This window comes from Camelus dromedarius, chromosome 5, assembly GCF_036321535.1.
Source record: "Camelus dromedarius isolate mCamDro1 chromosome 5, mCamDro1.pat, whole genome shotgun sequence".
Taxonomy (NCBI): Eukaryota; Metazoa; Chordata; class Mammalia; order Artiodactyla; family Camelidae; genus Camelus; species Camelus dromedarius.
The window spans coordinates 11,151,173-11,168,453 of record NC_087440.1 but is presented as its reverse complement, the minus strand read 5'-3'; the positions used below and the strand labels follow the sequence as shown (position 1 = coordinate 11,168,453).

The 17,281-nt window shown below is 37.7% G+C and overlaps 1 protein-coding gene across 1 annotated transcript in view; it reads right to left on the bottom strand.

Moving 5' to 3' along the window:
* PRTG (protogenin) overlaps positions 1 to 16,997 on the bottom strand; it is a 111,758-nt gene extending 94,761 nt beyond the window's left edge. Inside the window, exons 1-2 of the mRNA XM_031453001.2 lie at positions 16,904 to 16,997; positions 14,387 to 14,689 (exon numbers count right to left, since the gene is read on the bottom strand). Of these exons, the coding sequence (XP_031308861.1) occupies positions 14,387 to 14,689; positions 16,904 to 16,997 (397 nt within the window). The remainder of the gene's footprint in view (positions 1 to 14,386; positions 14,690 to 16,903) is intronic.
* Positions 16,998 to 17,281: the final 284 nt, after the last annotated feature.

The following is a 17,281-nucleotide window of genomic DNA, read 5'->3' as shown; positions in this document are numbered from 1 at the left end:
TGACCTTATAGAAACTTTTTAGAAAGATTTTAAGGGAATATTAGGAACAACTGTACATCAATAAACAGATAGATTACCTAGATGAAATGGACAAATACCAAAAACATACAAATTATCTAAATGATTCAAAAAGAAACTAAAAAATCACAACAGATTTATACTACGCAAAGAGACTGAATCAGTAATCAAAACCTCTCAACAAGGAAAAGTCCAGGACACAATACAATGGCTTCACTGGTGAATTTTACCAAACATTTAAATGAACACCAATCCTTCCCAAACTCTTCCAAAACATAGAAGAGTAGGGAATACTTCCTAACTCATTCTATGAGGCCAACTCTAATACCAAAGCCAGACAGGCATCACAAGAAAAGAAAATTACAGACCAGTATCTTTATGAATATAGATGCAGAATCTCAGTGAATTACTGGCAAACTGAATTCAGTATCATCTTAAAAAGACTGTACTGACCAAGTAGGATGTACCCCAGGAATGCAAAAGTGGTCCAAGAGAAGAAAATGAGCCAATGTAGTACACAACATTAACAGAACAAAGGGAAAAAACTGTATGATCATGACAACTAATACAGAAAAGGCATGTGAAAAAATCCAACATTTTTTCATGAATAAACATTAAGAAAACTAGCAGTCGAAGGGAACTTCCTCAACATGATAAAGGGCATTTATGAAAAATCTACAGCTAACATCACATTCAATAGTAAAAGACAGAAAGCTTTTCATTCATTATATATATGTGTGTATATGTATATATACATACTGTATGTATATGTGTATATATATATACACATATAAATAGTAGAAAAGTCTTCCATTTTCCAGTTTGTTTCTTTTTTTTACATTAAACTCTGAATACAGGTAAGGCAAATACTGCATGTAAGGAAAACAGTCTCAAATGAGGTCAACATGACCAAGATTTGCAAGGGCAGAAAGAAACATTCACTGACGTCCCATTTCCCAGTTGACTTATTATTTCTACAACTCTTACTAAAAAGCAATCAAAATCTAGGCCATTGGGAACCGAGGCTCTTTTAGAAAATACATTCAAGAAACTACACTAAAACTCTCTATCACCACCCAATTCAGACACAAAAGGCAAACATCTGATTTATTTGATAAGTGATCATTCTCCACTCAGCAAGCATTATAAGACTTCTGACAAGTTCTGCAAAACTGCTTGAACTAAACCTTGTTAGTGCTCTTTATGTACCACACATAGGCATATTCCCATCAGCTGCTGCAGTTCTTGCAGTAATAACAGCCATATTTGTGCTTTAAGAACTGGAAGTAATTCAACACAGAAATTCTAACCAGAACAATTAGGTAAGAAAAAATATAAAAGGCATCCAAAGGAGAAAAAGAAGTAAAACTGTATTGTTCACAGGTTTTATATCCATATACACACACACACACACATACATACATACATACAGAAGATTCCAACCAATCTTTAAGAAAGCTACTAAAGCTAATAAATGAATTCAGAAGCATTTCAGGGTACAAGATGGACACAAAGCCACTGTGTTTATATATACCTGTAATTAACTATTCCATTTACAACAGCATCTAAAAGAATAAAATACCTAGAAATGTATTTCACCAAAAAGGTGAAATATTTGTACACTGAAAACTAGAAAATACTGCTGAAAGAAAATAAATATCTAAGTAAGTAGAAAGATACACTGTTCATGAATTAGAAGACTTAATATTGTTAAGATAGCAATACTAACCAAAGCAATCTACAGATTGCTACATTCAATGCAATCCATTCCAAAACTCCAACATTCTTTATGTAGAAATGGAAAAGCCAATCCTAAAGTTCCTATCGAATTGCAAAGAGCCATGAATAGCCAAAACAGTCTTAAGAAATAACAGAGTTGGATGACTGACATTTCGAATTTTAAAACTTACTACAAAGTTACAATAATCAAAATAGCATGGTACTGGCATGAAGGAAGACATATAGGCCAACGGAATAGAATTAAGAGTTTAGAAATAAACCCTATATGTCTATGACAAATTGATTTCAACAAGGATGCCAAGTCCATTCAACAAGGAACCAACAGTCTCTTCAACAAGTGGTTCTTGGACAACTGGATTTCCACATGCAAGAGTGTGAAGTTGGACTCCTATCACTGATTTGGTAATGGATTGTTAGATATAACACCAAAAGCACAAGCAACAAAAGAAAAAAACACTGAATTTCATCAAAATTTAAAATTTCTGTGCATCAAAAGATACTATCAAGAAAGTGAAATGACAAATATATAGAATTGGAGAATATATTTGTAAATCATATAATTGACAACAGTTTAATGTCCAGAATATATAAAGAACTTTTACAACTCAACAACAAAAAGATCAAGAATCCCATTTTTTTTTAATGGGCAAAGGACTTAAGTAGATATTTCTCCAAAGAAAATACACAAATGGCCAGTGAGTACATGAAAAGATGGCACCATGAGTCATTAGGGAAATGCAAATCAAACCCACTAGAAGAGAGCACTTCACATCTACTAGATTGGTACAATTTTTTTTTAAAAAGGAAAATAACACATGTTGGTGGGGATGTGAAAAAACTGAATCCCTTCAGCATTTCTAGTGGGAATGGAAAATGGTACAGTTACTGTGAAAAACAGTTGTTTCCTCAAAAGTTTAAATGTAGAATTACCAGACAACACAGCAATTCGACTGATAGGTGTATGCCCCAAAGAATTGAAAAAAGAGACTCAAATACTTCTATGTCAATATTCATTGCAGAATTCTTCAGAATAGCCTAAAAGATGGAAACAATCCAAGTATCCATCAACAGATGACTAGACAAATAAAATGGGGTGTATCTTATTCAGCCATGAAAAGGAATGAAGCACTTATACATGGTACAACATGGATGAACCTTGAAAATTACACTAAGTAAAAGAAGCCAGACACAAAAGTCCACATATTGTATGATTCCCTTTTTATAATATGTCCAGAATAGGCAAATCTATAGAGACATAAACTGGATTAGTGGTTCCAGGGAATAGAGGAGGGGAGAAATGGGAGGTGTGGGGTTTCTTTCTGGAGTGATGGATATATTCTAGAATTAGACAGTTGTGACAGATGCACTAAACCTAATGAATTATACAGTTTGAAAGGATGAACTTCGTGGTATGTGAATTCTATCCCAATAAAACTGTTTGTTTAAAAATTTTTTTTTCCATGCTAGATATTGGCTACCACCATGCCCCTCTACCTTGAAGATAATAATGACATATACTCAACCATTTATTTAAAACTCAAGCTTTTGGTTACAAAAGAGTCTCACTCCATTGGAGGTTTTTCAAAGACAGGTTGAAAATCGTTGCTTTAGCTCAAACTTCCCTTTGGACAGATGTCTCAACAAATGCTGAGCCTCTAAAAGGTCTAGAGCTCAACCTCCCTCCACCGAGATTATCCATGAGAAAAGAAACTCCATGAAGTGTTACAGGACAGATAAAAATAGAAACACATTAGCGATTTTATTCCAAAATCACTTATTCACTACATCAACAACAAAAAAACCTTATACAAGTACAGTAAAGGGTGAATTGAAAAATGTTAAAATATTTTTAATAAATATTAAGAAATTAAAGAAGTATTTTTAATATCTCAGGGTCAGTTCCATCACCATTCTCTTTTCTACGTTCTGGACTAGATGAGACGTATTTGAAAACAGAAAGACACGCTTCCACACAATACACAGGAGAAAATCTGTATTTAATTACTGCAAATTCATGACTAGAATCAGCAAACCTGAGCTCTGGTCCCAGATCCAGCAGCTGTGTGCTTACGCAAGGCAGTTATCTCCTTCCAACTTCATATTTCTTACTGGCAAAATAGAAATTTCTAAGACTACAAATTGTTATCTTTACTTATGTTAGAGAAAGGTAAAATGATACTGCAAGTCAAGTTAGGAAGCAAGGACTCTCTACTGACTATCTGGTAAGTTTTACAGAATCTTAAGGTTCTCTCTCCTAAAATGTTCATAGTCAGTATCTTAACAAGTCTGTAAGAGTTTGGAGATCAGCAGAAAATAGTGATGTATTTTCTTTTGTCTTTTATTTCATTGTCTAAAATTGTCATCCCCTTCTGAAAGCTGTCTTAACAGGGAAAAACTTTCCGATTAATCACTTTCTTTCTGTTCTGACAAAGAATGGTAGAGTGGAAACCATAAAACTCCTAGAAGAGAACATACATAGAATACTCTTTCACATAAATCGTAGCAATATTTCTTTGGATCTGTATCCTGAGCAAAGGAAATAAAAGCAAAAGTAAACAAGTAAGACCTAATCGATCTTAAAAGCTTTTGCACAACAAAGGAAACCACTGACAAAATGAAAAGACAACCTACTGAATGGGAAGAAATATTTGCAAATGATATGACCGATAAGGGGTTAATAGCCAACATATATAAACAGCTTATACAACTCAACATCAAAAAACAAACAACCCAAGTAAAAAATGGGCAGCAGACCTGAATAGACATTTTTCCAAAGAAGATACACAGCTGGCCAATAGGCACATGAAATGATGCTCAATACTGTCAATCATTACAGAAATGCAAATTAAAAACACAATGAGATATTGCATCACACTTGTCAGAATGGTTATCATCAAAAGGAACACAAATAACAAATGTTGGTGAGGACGTGTTGAAAAGGGAACCTCAAAACACTGTTGGTGGGAATTTAAATTGGTACAGCCACTATGGAAAATAGTATGGAAGTTTCTCAAAAAACTAAAAACAGAACTATCAGCAATTCCATTCCTGGGTACATAACCAAAAAAACCAAAAACACTAATTTGAAAAGATACATGTATCCTAATGCTCATAGCAGCATTATTTACAATAGCCAAGATACAGAAGTAGCCTAAGTGTCCAACAACAGATGAATGCATATATTAGATGTGGCGCACACACGCGCACACATGCACACACACACATGCATGCACGCACGCACACAATGGAATTCTACTCAGCCATAAAGCAGAATGAAATTTTGCCATTTGCAACAGCATGGATGAATTTTGAGGGTATTATGCTAAGTAAGTCAGACAGAGAAAGACAGATACTGTACGTTATCACTTATTTGCAGAATCTAAAAAAATACAACAAAATAGTGAATATAACAAAAAGAAATACATTCACAGATACAGAGAACAAACTAGTGGTTACCAGTGGGCAGAGGGAGGGTTAAGACAGGGGTAGGGGATTAATTAGTACAAACTATTAAGTTTTATGAAATAAAACAGCTTCAAGGATATACAACATTTGGAATACAGTCAATATTTTATAACTATAAACAGAATATAACCTTTAAAATTTGTGACTCTCTCTATTGTACACCTGTAACTTATAATACGTTGTACATCAACTATGCCTCAATTTAAAAAAAAGGAATGGTAGAGTTGATTCTAATATGATGAGAAACTAGTCACACCTCTCTGTTAATCAATCGTGAATCCACTTACAATTTCTCATTGTACCATTTGCTAAGCAGTAAAATTCTCCCTGTATCAGAAGTTCCAAGCTGACATCTGGTGGACTGAAAACTAAACTTAAATATCACAAAGTTTCTTCCATCTGTGTATTTTCTTTCAAGCTTTACTTACCAGATTTCTAAAAATGCACTAAATCATCCAGGTAAAGCTACTTACGGGCTCTGAAGAAATCATATTCCATTACTGGGATAACTTTAATAATCCTTCTGGTGAAACTTTTGGTAAGTTATTATCTCATTGCTTTACTGAAGTTGGTCCCTCAATTAAAATTACGTTAAAAGTAGTAAGTCAGAGCATGAAAATGTGGCTTTCTTAAACATATTAAAAATGAATTACTTTTATTAAGAAAACAGTGAACACATTTAGTTGGTAAAAATTATTTAAGAAAATTTGTCATCTCCCTTTTTAAAAGAAATGCCAAAATGGCAATACCCACATCAAAGCATTTTTTTCTTATTATGTGTCCAGTTTGAAGTCAATACTTTAACCAAAATTACTTTAAATCCAATCAGAGGGACTCAAGCTAATTCAGTTTGAAAGCTGGGGCAAAATTAAACCTTATCATTCTTAATAGGAATTGGTGGTGGCAGAAGGGAGTCAGTATAAACTATTTCCATTAAAATACTAGTAACACTAGCAAAACTCTCTTAAGATGAAATTAGCACTATTTTCCTTAAACACCAAGTCTTACTGACTTGAATAAACATCAGAATACATTATTAATTACTAGCAGAACCAGACATATGTTTGGGTTTTTGTGGGGGTGGGGTGGGGGTAATTAAGTTTATTTACTTAGTTATTAGTCAGTGGAGGTGCTGGGGATTGAACCCAGGACCTCATGCATGCTAGGCATGCACTCTACCACTGAGCTGTACCCTCCCCACTCAGACACATATTTGTAAAGTTATACCTCTCATACACTAGGTCAACCTCCAAAGCAGCACAGCTATTCTGAACTGTCCAGTCCTAGACAAAGTAACTTATTTTTCTAGACTCTTAAGAACAGTACTAGTTTGAATTATCAGTATTGGTTTAAGACCTTCCCCTCTCCAACAGTAGATCTTCCTAAGGTCCATGGCAAGAGTATGAATTCTTCAAAGTACCATATTAAATTTTATCGCCAAGCTATTTTAATTTTTTTCTCAGTGACTTAAATGGTTCTCTTGCAATGTGATTGGACTCAGCCTTACAAAAAAAATCATTTATTGGCCATTTACTTAGAATTACAGTAACAGAATTATGAAACTACGGGCACTGTGTTGCTCAACATCCATCTCTTCTCCCTTTTTTCTCCCCAGCTACTCATCTTTACAGATAAGACAAGGATCTGACAAGGACCAGAATGATTAAGTGATCTGTCTAAAGCCATATAAGTCACCAGTGAGAAGGCATCAGTGCTCAGCTCTTCTGCCTTTTTGTCATTCTTCCTGCTTTCCCACTGCACCAACCAGCAACTCAAATAAAAAATACAGCATTATTAAGAGTGTTTACCAGATATTGGAAATTATCAACTTCATAATTTCTTTATGAAATGACTACAAGAATAAGGAAACAAGAGCTCAAGAACTTTAAATTTTTGTGTGACACAAATACTATTTTCCTTAAATATAATGAAAATGTGCACTCTTCTCTTCTATTTTGAACTGATCATTTCTTCTACTTCATGTACCTCTTTGGCGTGAACATATGGTGTCAAAAGTGTTCAGCCAACCTTGCTCAGCACTGAAGTCACTCACTAAACTATTTTGCTTCCTCCTTCATCTATCTCAACTTGCCATTTGAACCACCAGCGGCTCCCGGCCTCTAGAGGTGATCAACTCTATGTAGCAGCAACCATAACTTTTACTAGCATAAACAGCTTAACCAAAACTGAAGCACATGCAAAGAGTGACATCTTGGGAAAGATAAAAACTATGAAGTTGCTGCCCATTACTACTAAGAAGCGACAAATATTTCTATTTCAATATTACTAAGTAAACAAATCCAATAATAACCACTCAGAAATTTGCCTGTGACTTTCTGAATACCAGTTAACATACTGTAGTGCCTAATTCTTTTCCCTTTAGTCACCACTTGATGACCTCTCAAGGTGTTACCATCTTCACATCACTATCTGCAGGAAGTTAAATTGCTTCTGCCCAAAATAAGTCTATGGTACCGCTGAATTAGCTGAAAAGATTTCTGTTAACCATTCACCCAATGAACCACCTACCACACAGCACATGTTATCCTCTGGGCTGTTAATCTCATACACTTTTATTTCTCACCATGCAGAGCATCACAAAAGATGTTCTTTAACATGTACTACACATGGAGATTTCTCATAACTTTTCAACCTCCCATTACATCAAGAAAATAAAAGGTGCCCATTACATCAAGAAAATAAAAGGTGCTGCATAAACATGGTTAAATGAAATCTGCATTTGCTCTTTTACTAGATATCCCCCCCCAAAAGATCTAAAATACTGAAATCAAAATGAATGGATCTACAGAAGGGTAAACCCTTAATAGCAGTTTTCAATGGACTGTGTGCATGAAAAGGGATGGAAAGGCATAACTCCAAATTAGACAGATATGACCCAAGCTCATTTCTTTACTAAGCTTTCTAGACAATACTTTAAAATAGTAAATAGTCTCCAATCAATAAATTCAACACTGCTAACACCAAAAAAAGTTGAATATAAAGTTAAGACACAGAAGGTTAAAATGGCCCTGTATCACTTAGAAAGAAGTTTTCCATTCCTTTCAGAAACATCAGTGGTTCTCAACCAGGGGTGATTTTTGCTTCCCAGAACACATTTTTTTGGTTGCCACAACTAGGAAGGGGTGCTACTGGCATCTGGTGTGTAGAGGCCAGAGAGGTTTGCACAAGTCAGCCTCTGAAATGAAGACTTATCTAGCCCAAAATGTCAATTGCACCAAGAAACACTGAGAAATGTAATCCACAGCTCAAAAACCTTTGTAAAATTTTATTTATTTATGTATTTGGTAAATGTTGGTGGAGTGGAAGATTCATTTTGAATAGTACTAAATCATATTCTCGGTAGCACTAAAAAGTCTACAAAACAATAAAAAAGCTACTTTGGAGGATTCTTCCAAAGGAATATGGTTTATTTAGAAAAAGTAGTCCATACAAAGCAGTATCATTAAAAACAAAAACAAAAACTGTCACACTGTTCTAAACAGAGATTTACTATAGTTTCATAAAGCAAAAAATTTTTTAAATTTTTTCTTCCATTAGTCCTAAGAACTAAGACCAATGAGGATTGCATTCTCCAATAGCAATAGTTACTTGATTGATCTAGCCACTATAAATGCTAAAGCTATAATATAAATACACACACACACGGAAAAAGCAAACCCTCCAGAAACTGAAAAAACAAACACTTTTAATTCATGCCTTCTGCTCAGTCTACAAGAATTTGGCTTTTAAAGCTCATCAAAAGCAGTTTCTGAGAAGCAGAGGTTAAAAAAAAGAAAAAACAAGGAATGTAAGAGTCAGGAAAGTATTTGTCAGATTAGCGTCAGAGACTTTTGTGAGGATGATGCCTTTATCCACCGCAATACATATCCCTAAAGCTGTTCACTTGGCTTCAGAATTATAGCCATTGAAGGTAGTTTGGTACATTTTTACCTTTTTTGTACATCACCATTGTCAACTGTTGACTGAGCTTGCTCTGTGCAGATTACCATGTTAGGGCAACTACCAATACTGCTTCAATGATTACAACTGTGTCTTCTTCCTCTCTTATTTACCAAGACCTGTACCAAATAATGAGCTTTAAAAATGTTTTAATAAAGAGTCTGAACAATATAAACTTTCAGAAGTAATGAAATAGCCCTCATTGACAATGAAAACTTAATTTGGGTTACACTTTTTAGAATTTCTTCTAAAACAAATCAATAACCAGTGCTGTTTTTAAAATTCAAGTATAATCCTCAGCAAAATGCCTGACTCAACACTATTGATTATTTTTCATATTAATAGTAATTGCCAGTTAAAAAGCTGAAAGTAATCAACCCTAATTAAGCATCTCTGCCTGTTAGAGATAAAAATCACCTCTCAAAATTGCAGCCAGGAACAGCAGGGTTTTCAAAAAGGTAACCTCAAATGCATTTATTTATTAATTGAAATACTCCTTCAACCTAACACCCTGCTTGAGAGATTTGTTTTCTGTTATTCTTTTAAACTGCTCTGGACCTCTCATCAATAGGCCCAGCTGTTAAATTCAGGAGCAGTGACAACAAATGCCTGGGCAAACAAGAGCTGAGAGTGAGGCCTTTCTTTAGAATAATCAGAGCTAGTTGACACAGAGGGCCATACCAAACGCCTTTTCAAAATTCCATTAAGAAGCTGGGCAGAAATAAAATAAACACATTTATATACATCTTAAGGAAAATTATAATTCTACCCCTCAGTGGACCTTGCTTCGTTAAACATTTTTTAAAAATCTGACAACCTTGAGAAACAGTGAGACAGTGTTACAAGTTTCTGAAGATGAGAAATGATCCTCACTAAGTGCAAAGTGGGAAAAACTGGTTCCATTACCCAGAGATTATCAAGTACCTGATAAATCTTTTAGGCAGGCTGACTTTAAGAACCAAGTGTCACTATAAATAAGCCTGTAGAACTAGATGTGCTTTTACTTCCCTGACTTAATGTATGGAATTTTATAAGATGGTCAACTTTTAAGTTAAATGTGTACTTTTGAACCATACCCCTTTCTCTTTTTTTTCCTGGACCCCAGAAAGCATCATCTGAACCTTATCTACAATGCTGAAGGATTGGCCTCTCTAAATACCTCAGTTCTATCTTATTTTTCCAAAATCAAACAACTTTTACTTTCATGTGAGCATTCTTGAATTAGGGCAAGTAACTGTTAATAGGTTGATTTGAAGTAAACATGCACACAAGTAAGAGGCGCTGTCCTTAGAGCATCTGCAAATCTCAAGAAAAAGTTGACAATGAAGCAAAATCTTGCCCATCTTGGGTCCAGGATCATTAATAAAATTCAAGATCTAGCCTAATAGTCTCATAGTTTTTTATCTTTCTCTTTTCAATACACCACCCACCCTCTTTTCTGTCTAACATGACTTTAAGGGTTTTCAATATGTTTTAACTTCACATTTCAAGATCAGCTTTGAGCTATAATTTATGTATTACTCTTAAAGATAGGAACCACAATCACAGAACAGTTTTTCATTAATCTCAGCAAAAAACCTCAAGTTTCATCTCAAACTGAAGTGATAAACATTTTATTCATGGAAAACCACCTACATCCTTTTAAGGGAAATGATTGGCTAATAAAAGGGAAATAATGGCTAAATAAAGTTATAGAGATGGAGCCCCTTAAAAAATTTTATGGATGCTTGAACTAACCTCAAAATTTGGGGGGAAATATCTATCATAGAGTTATAATAATTCCTATGGTCTTTCAGCTACAGATGTTCATTTTAAAAACTATTTTGTACCCAAGTGAAAAGTCCTGAAAAATCTAACAAATATAAACCAGCTTTATGTTCTCTTTCCCTCTATCCTAAGACTTCAGTTTCCACCTTTTATGGAAAGGAAATAAACAACCAGCTTCCTGTTCAATCACTAGCTTACGGCCAGTCCTTTACACATCACAGAACACTACCCATCTCCTCCTTTACTTCTCTCCAATGTCCCTTATCTTAATTTAAACTTGTTGAAATATGAGAATGTTCAACCACACTAATGCTTTCCTATGAAATTTATCTTTCTTACTTCAACATTTGAATGCAAGAAATGTCAAGATGTCATGGATTATTTCTTACTCCTAAGATATTTATATTAAATTATTTATATAGTGAAGACTTAGCACCTATGAAAGTGAAATTTTGATTTGCCAAAAGTTGAAAGTACTGCAATTTATAGGAAATGGTTTTATCTTCTGTGCTCACTATTGTATGCAACCAGAAAAAGGGCCTCCCAGATCACTTCCTTTTCTATTCTAATTACATGAAAATGTAAAACAGCTAAAATGGCTATCAATAAGGGGGATTAACTTTTTGTGAAAAACTAAGTATTACTTTAACCCTATACTTTCCTTTAAAAATGGGATGCTTTAGAAAAACTAAGTTAGACAAATTCTTTTGTGCTTGGATGAACAACAGGAAAGCAAAGCCTCCAGGCCTTTGGGGAGGAACCTTGTCCCCACAGCCGGCTCTGATGTGCTTGGGAGATAAGGCTCCACAGTGACACTTAAGGAAAGGCCTGTTCACATTTGAATTTCTGCATTCCTCAAGAACAATTCATGGCAATAACTAACTTTGCAGAAGAGCTACATGAAAGCTTTGGCCAATGAATGAGGGTCATCTGCTCTTTATCACAAGGGTAAACCTCATCCTGGCCAGTTTCTAACCTTTTAACCCTGTGAATTCCTAATTTACACATGAATAATGGAATTCTTGCCTAGAGTGCAACTTTCAGCTTCTAGTTCCTAAGTTTAGAAACCAAGACTTGATTGCCTGTGTTAAAAATCTAAAACTTGCACAGATTAAAGTTTTAGATTTCCAGGTGTTGTACTACTTATTATACTTCAGAACTAAAAGATATGTTTGCTGACAAAATCCTTGACTAGAAAATAAAAAGAACATACTTGCCCCCTGCTGTTATCAATAACTAGGAGAGAACGAGCCTTAAAAAAAAAAAAACATAAAAACCAGAATGTCCACTTAATGCCTATTCTCTTCCTGTTTATTATGTATCACATCTTTACCAGGATAAAGTCATTTGAGCCTACAGTGTCACTGGACATTGCTTCTCAGTATCAGAACTAACTCTGTGAATTTTAAATCTTTAAGAAATCTACTTCTAAAGAAAAATCTAAACACACTATGAATTTTTCATTTTAAATCTATAATACTGGATGCAATTTCCTAGCAAAGTTCCTCCTCCAAGTTAAATAAAATACATGCATATGAAAAATGTGGTTCCTACAACTAATCACCTACAGCTGATATTTAATAGCAATGTTCTATATAATTTAACTGAGTTCCTGATCCTTAAAATATGAAAACTACTTCACCATAATAGCCTTCAAAATATTTGTTATCAATTTTTATAAAGATACCAAATCTAAAGCTACTCAAAAAGCCAATACCAATATCTGTTTCACTGTTACTAACATCTGTTATACTGTTTAGAATTTATTTATGAAATCAGAAAGCTCTGTGTGTTTTCAAAATATTTCTGAGTGCTCGAGAATTTTGTCAGGCTTCTAAGGAGGTCCTGGAAATACCCTGTGGTCATGACAAATGCTTCACCTTTCAAGGCCCCCCTCCATCTTTCCATCCTGCCCTTCTCCTCTCCAGGAAGGTAATACAAGTTACAGGTCCTGGATATGAAAACACAGGATTCCACAAACCCGAAAAGGGGGGAAAATTACAACTCTATAGGACAATTTTACATTAGACAAAAAATTAAGTGAATAGAATATAAGTGTGAAAAAGCACACTATCCTGAAAACAATACTGTACTGAAAAACCATTACTCAACAGCAACAAAAAATAATTACTGGCCAATGATTACATCAAAAAAAAAAAAAGCAAGCAAGCTAGTTTATCAGATATTCTCTCAGATTTATGCTATTCTTGGGGGGGTGTTAGATTTAGCAACTTCTCTACTTTTCTGACATATTTCAATGTAAAATATCTTTCTTGCAATTTATTTTCTACTATTATTACTGTCCAAATAAATTATTAAAATGAGGGTGGCACAAATATGGCCATGGACTATTACAATAAAGTCACCCAAGAAACCCCCAACAACAGCTTCCTAAATTTCAATTGTGAAGACCTTGAAGAGACTATTTCCTAAAGATTATGCCTTTATCTCAAAAGCTCTCTCCCCCTATTGTTCAACTTGCAAATGATCAATTTCCAGGTATAGTGTAAAAAAGTGCTATCTTTCGTGGATTAACAAAAGCTTGTATCTAGGATGCCTGTAAAACTATTTTTAAGATACAGTTGTGTTGTGTTTTGTTTTAAGATGGAAATTGTTTATTGTAATCTTGAGTGCTGGGTATCTGATCACCTGAAGAGGTGAGAAGCCTCAGGGAAAACAAGACGTTCCCTAACTCTCCTGGGCCCATGTGTACACTCGACAGCTATCAGGTCAACCACCAAGCAGTGGATCACTCGGACAAATGGTTGATCTGAGGGCGTTGTTAATACAAAGGAAACCATTAGACAGCAAACTTTATGACAAATGGGAAAAAGTGAGCAGATCTGGTTTAAGTCCATGAGGCATAACATGGAAATGGTCTTAATCTCTTTCTCTCCCAGCAGGAAAAGCCTAGAAATACTTCAAAGGCTTGAGAGTTACTGACCAATGCCCTCTCTTACAATTAAAAAGCAACATGGGTGATCTTAAAGCAGTCAGAGAAATGGAAGGTTAGGCTATATGAATGATTTAACTTTTAAGGGCCATCTACAAAGCAGAAAGAGCTGCTTGTGATTTTCAAAATTTAGTTATTAATTTACAAAAGACAAGATTTTTAGAACAACTTTTGTCCTGCTGGCCAAACTTTTCACTCAACTCTTTTCATAGTTTGAAACACTTAAATTTATACATAGTCACCTTTATATAGGTTTTGGTGTTCTAAGCCTAATATGACTTTTGTTCTCAATCACTCATTCGAATTTATATCTATATACGTTTTCTTCAAATTTTTCTGTGTGTCTTAGTTAGCACCAACTACTACCTCCAGAAAATTCTTAATGTTTGTATGATTATGCGGGGTTAGCATATTAATGAATCAAGAAATTATCAAAATGTTAGCAGTGAAAAATGTCAAACAATCAAAAACATAAACACTTACTTGATAAGGTAAGATGAGCTTTTTGACTAAGAATGGCTCCAAATTTGTTCATTGCCAAGCACTGATAAAATCCTTCATCAGACTGCTCTCCTCGCTTGCCTTCCACCTCACTGATGTATAAAGAGCCGTTGGACAGAACCTGGATCCGCTTATTTTCAGACACTTTTGCTCCATTTTTCAACCAAGTGACCTTAATAGGAACTTCTCCATGAGCCTGGCAATCTAAAATGACTGGGTCCTTTCTTGTGACAGTTATATCCTGCGGTTCTTTTATAAAAAACAGTTCGCTAAAGCACCATACTCCTACAAGGAAAAAGGGGGAAAGGCATACCCACAATTATCCGTATAAAATCATTTCTTAACACACAACTGTAAAACACATATTCAGGATGTAATGAGACAAAGTTGAACCACCGTATTAGTTAACTTACAAATACCTTACTTAACAAACCAATCTAAGTTTCAGCAAACCTTCTCAACAAATCAGAGAAATCTTTTTACAACATGCTTTACACTAAAAGCATAGGAAAGATTTCAATAACTTCTATGTCCTTTAAGAATTCTGTTCTCAAGTGCCTTACCAGAGTTTCAAAATCATCAGGAAAACTCTTGAGCACAAGCTGTTGGCCACTTTTACAAGCTTGTCAAAAAGATCTTGAACAGAGTAAGTTGTAAAAGTCTAATTTTACAAGAAATCATTAGCAAAACTCTGACTCTGTGAACAAGCAAGTTTATTTCCTTGTCCCTTGAAGAGTTTTTGGAACCCTTGGCATCTACTCCTTTGGGAAGTACGTTTATCTTTTGTGACAAGTTACAAGTTTGCACTTTTATATCTGCCTTTTTACAGCAAGGGCTCTGTCTCCTCTCCTTGAATGAGAGCCATTTACTTAATTTCTGCAGAGTATGGTAGGTATTTAAAGGACAAACAGTTGACTTTGAAAAGTTGGTAACTCTTGCTGCTTGTACTCAGTGGGTGATCGGATTAGGAAACTTTTATTTCATTTTTTTAGAACTACCAACTGCTGGAAAAAATGCGTGACTAATTGGTCCTTACTGTCTAATAGAGATAGGAGATTGCTTAATCAACCAATACACATTTTTATCAGAGCAGAGGAAAAGCTTTATTCTGAGCATACACATCGTCCAGTCCCCTCCAGGATAAAGCATCCGATGACCAGCTAATAACCCCGTCACCTCCTGCATTTAGCGGAAAGGTCAGCTAAAGTCTTGCATATTGATTGGGGCCGAGGAGAGTATTAGGGGATTGGGGGGGGGGGGGTAGGGAAGGGAGACATTTAATCTTCCTTCTGATTGTCTTTAATTCATGATTACAAATCCTTGGAACTGATCTGTTTCTCATCAAGGCAGGTCCTCCAAACCTCACACACTAGTCACGCTCCCACGCCCGGGCTGCCGACTTCTAAATGGATGCCCAGGGCGACGCGAGCGACTCTAGCAGCCCCGCGCTACGAGGACCACTCCGGAAGGCGCCCATTGTGTTTCCGAGTCACATCTGACTTTGATCCTTTTCTCACGCTAACAGAAAACTAACTCCTCCAGAAAACAAACAAGCCAACCCAAAAAACCCCACGAAAAGTCTGGGGTTTCTAACCTGTAAATAAGTAAAATAACCCACTCTTCTGAACACCTCCCCTCCATCCACTTTACACTTTTTAACTTTCTAAGGATAAAGCAACACAGATGCAAAAGAGAAAAATTAGTTCATTCAAGTTTGCGCAAAGCCAACCTGGAGTTTGGAGGGGATCTTCAGATTCGCATATATCTCAGGCCCTGCCTCAAAATACCTGGCTGTGAGAAATAAATCCTGCTTAGATACCTTCCTTCTCAGTTTTGGGACGTTTCTCGCGCCCCTCCGGGCACAAACGGGCCACAAAACGTCCAACCCTCTTTTTCCAATTCCACCCCTCCTCGCTGGATCCGGAAAAGTGGGGGCACTTAGGGGTCTGACCTGGGCGCTGAGTTCGCCCATTCTCCCCCCTGCCCTAAAACGTGGGTGAACCCCCACTGCAAAGAGGGGAAGCCGCGCGGAAACGCGGCGCCCCCTGCGCGGCGAGGCTGCCACTAAGGAAACAATATAAATAAAGCCACGTGCGGCCGCGGCAGCCCCGGCGGGCGCGGGGCCCGGGCTGGCCACGGAGGCGAGGACTCGGCCGGAGCGCGGACAATGGCGCGAAGAGAAAGGGGCGACAGTGGACAGCGGACGCCGGCCCGGCAGCCTGCGGCCGGGGGAGCGCAGCGGCGAGGGGCGGGCACTGGAACAGGCGCCCACCGCCGCCCGCGCCCCCGCAAACCCCGCGGGCACCTCGCGCTTCCAGCAGCGGCTCCTGACTGGCCGCAGGGAGGGGGCAGCGACGGGGGGGTTGGCCAGCGCTGCGGCAGAGGACCCCGCCGTCCCCCGCCAAACACCCTCCCGCCCCGGTTGTCCCCCTCGCCAGCCCACTCGCGCCTGCTCACGCCCCACCCGCGCAGGAGAAACGCAGAAGCAAGCGCGCCCACCTGGAAGGGAGCCGAGGAGCAGCAGGGGCAGGAGCGCGCCGAGCAGCATCCCCGGCGGCTGCGGCCGGGCGAGGGGTCGCGGAGAAGGCGCCATTCAGCGGGGCTGCGCGGGCATGCTCCCCGGCCGCCCCGCGGCCGCTGTCCGCCTGCCGGCCCCCGCCTCCGGGCGCTCCCCGCGCGGCGGCTGGACGCGCGCAGCCTGGGCTTCTCTGCTCGGGCACCGGCGTGGCGTGGCGCGGCCGGAGGCTCGTCTCTGCGGTCGCGACGAGGCCGGCGCACGGACACCCGCTCGCGGGAGGCGGGGGGCCCGAGAGTCCGGCCCGGGGGCGGAGTGAGGCGGCGGCTGGAGGGGGCGGGGGCGGCGGAGTGGACAGCGCC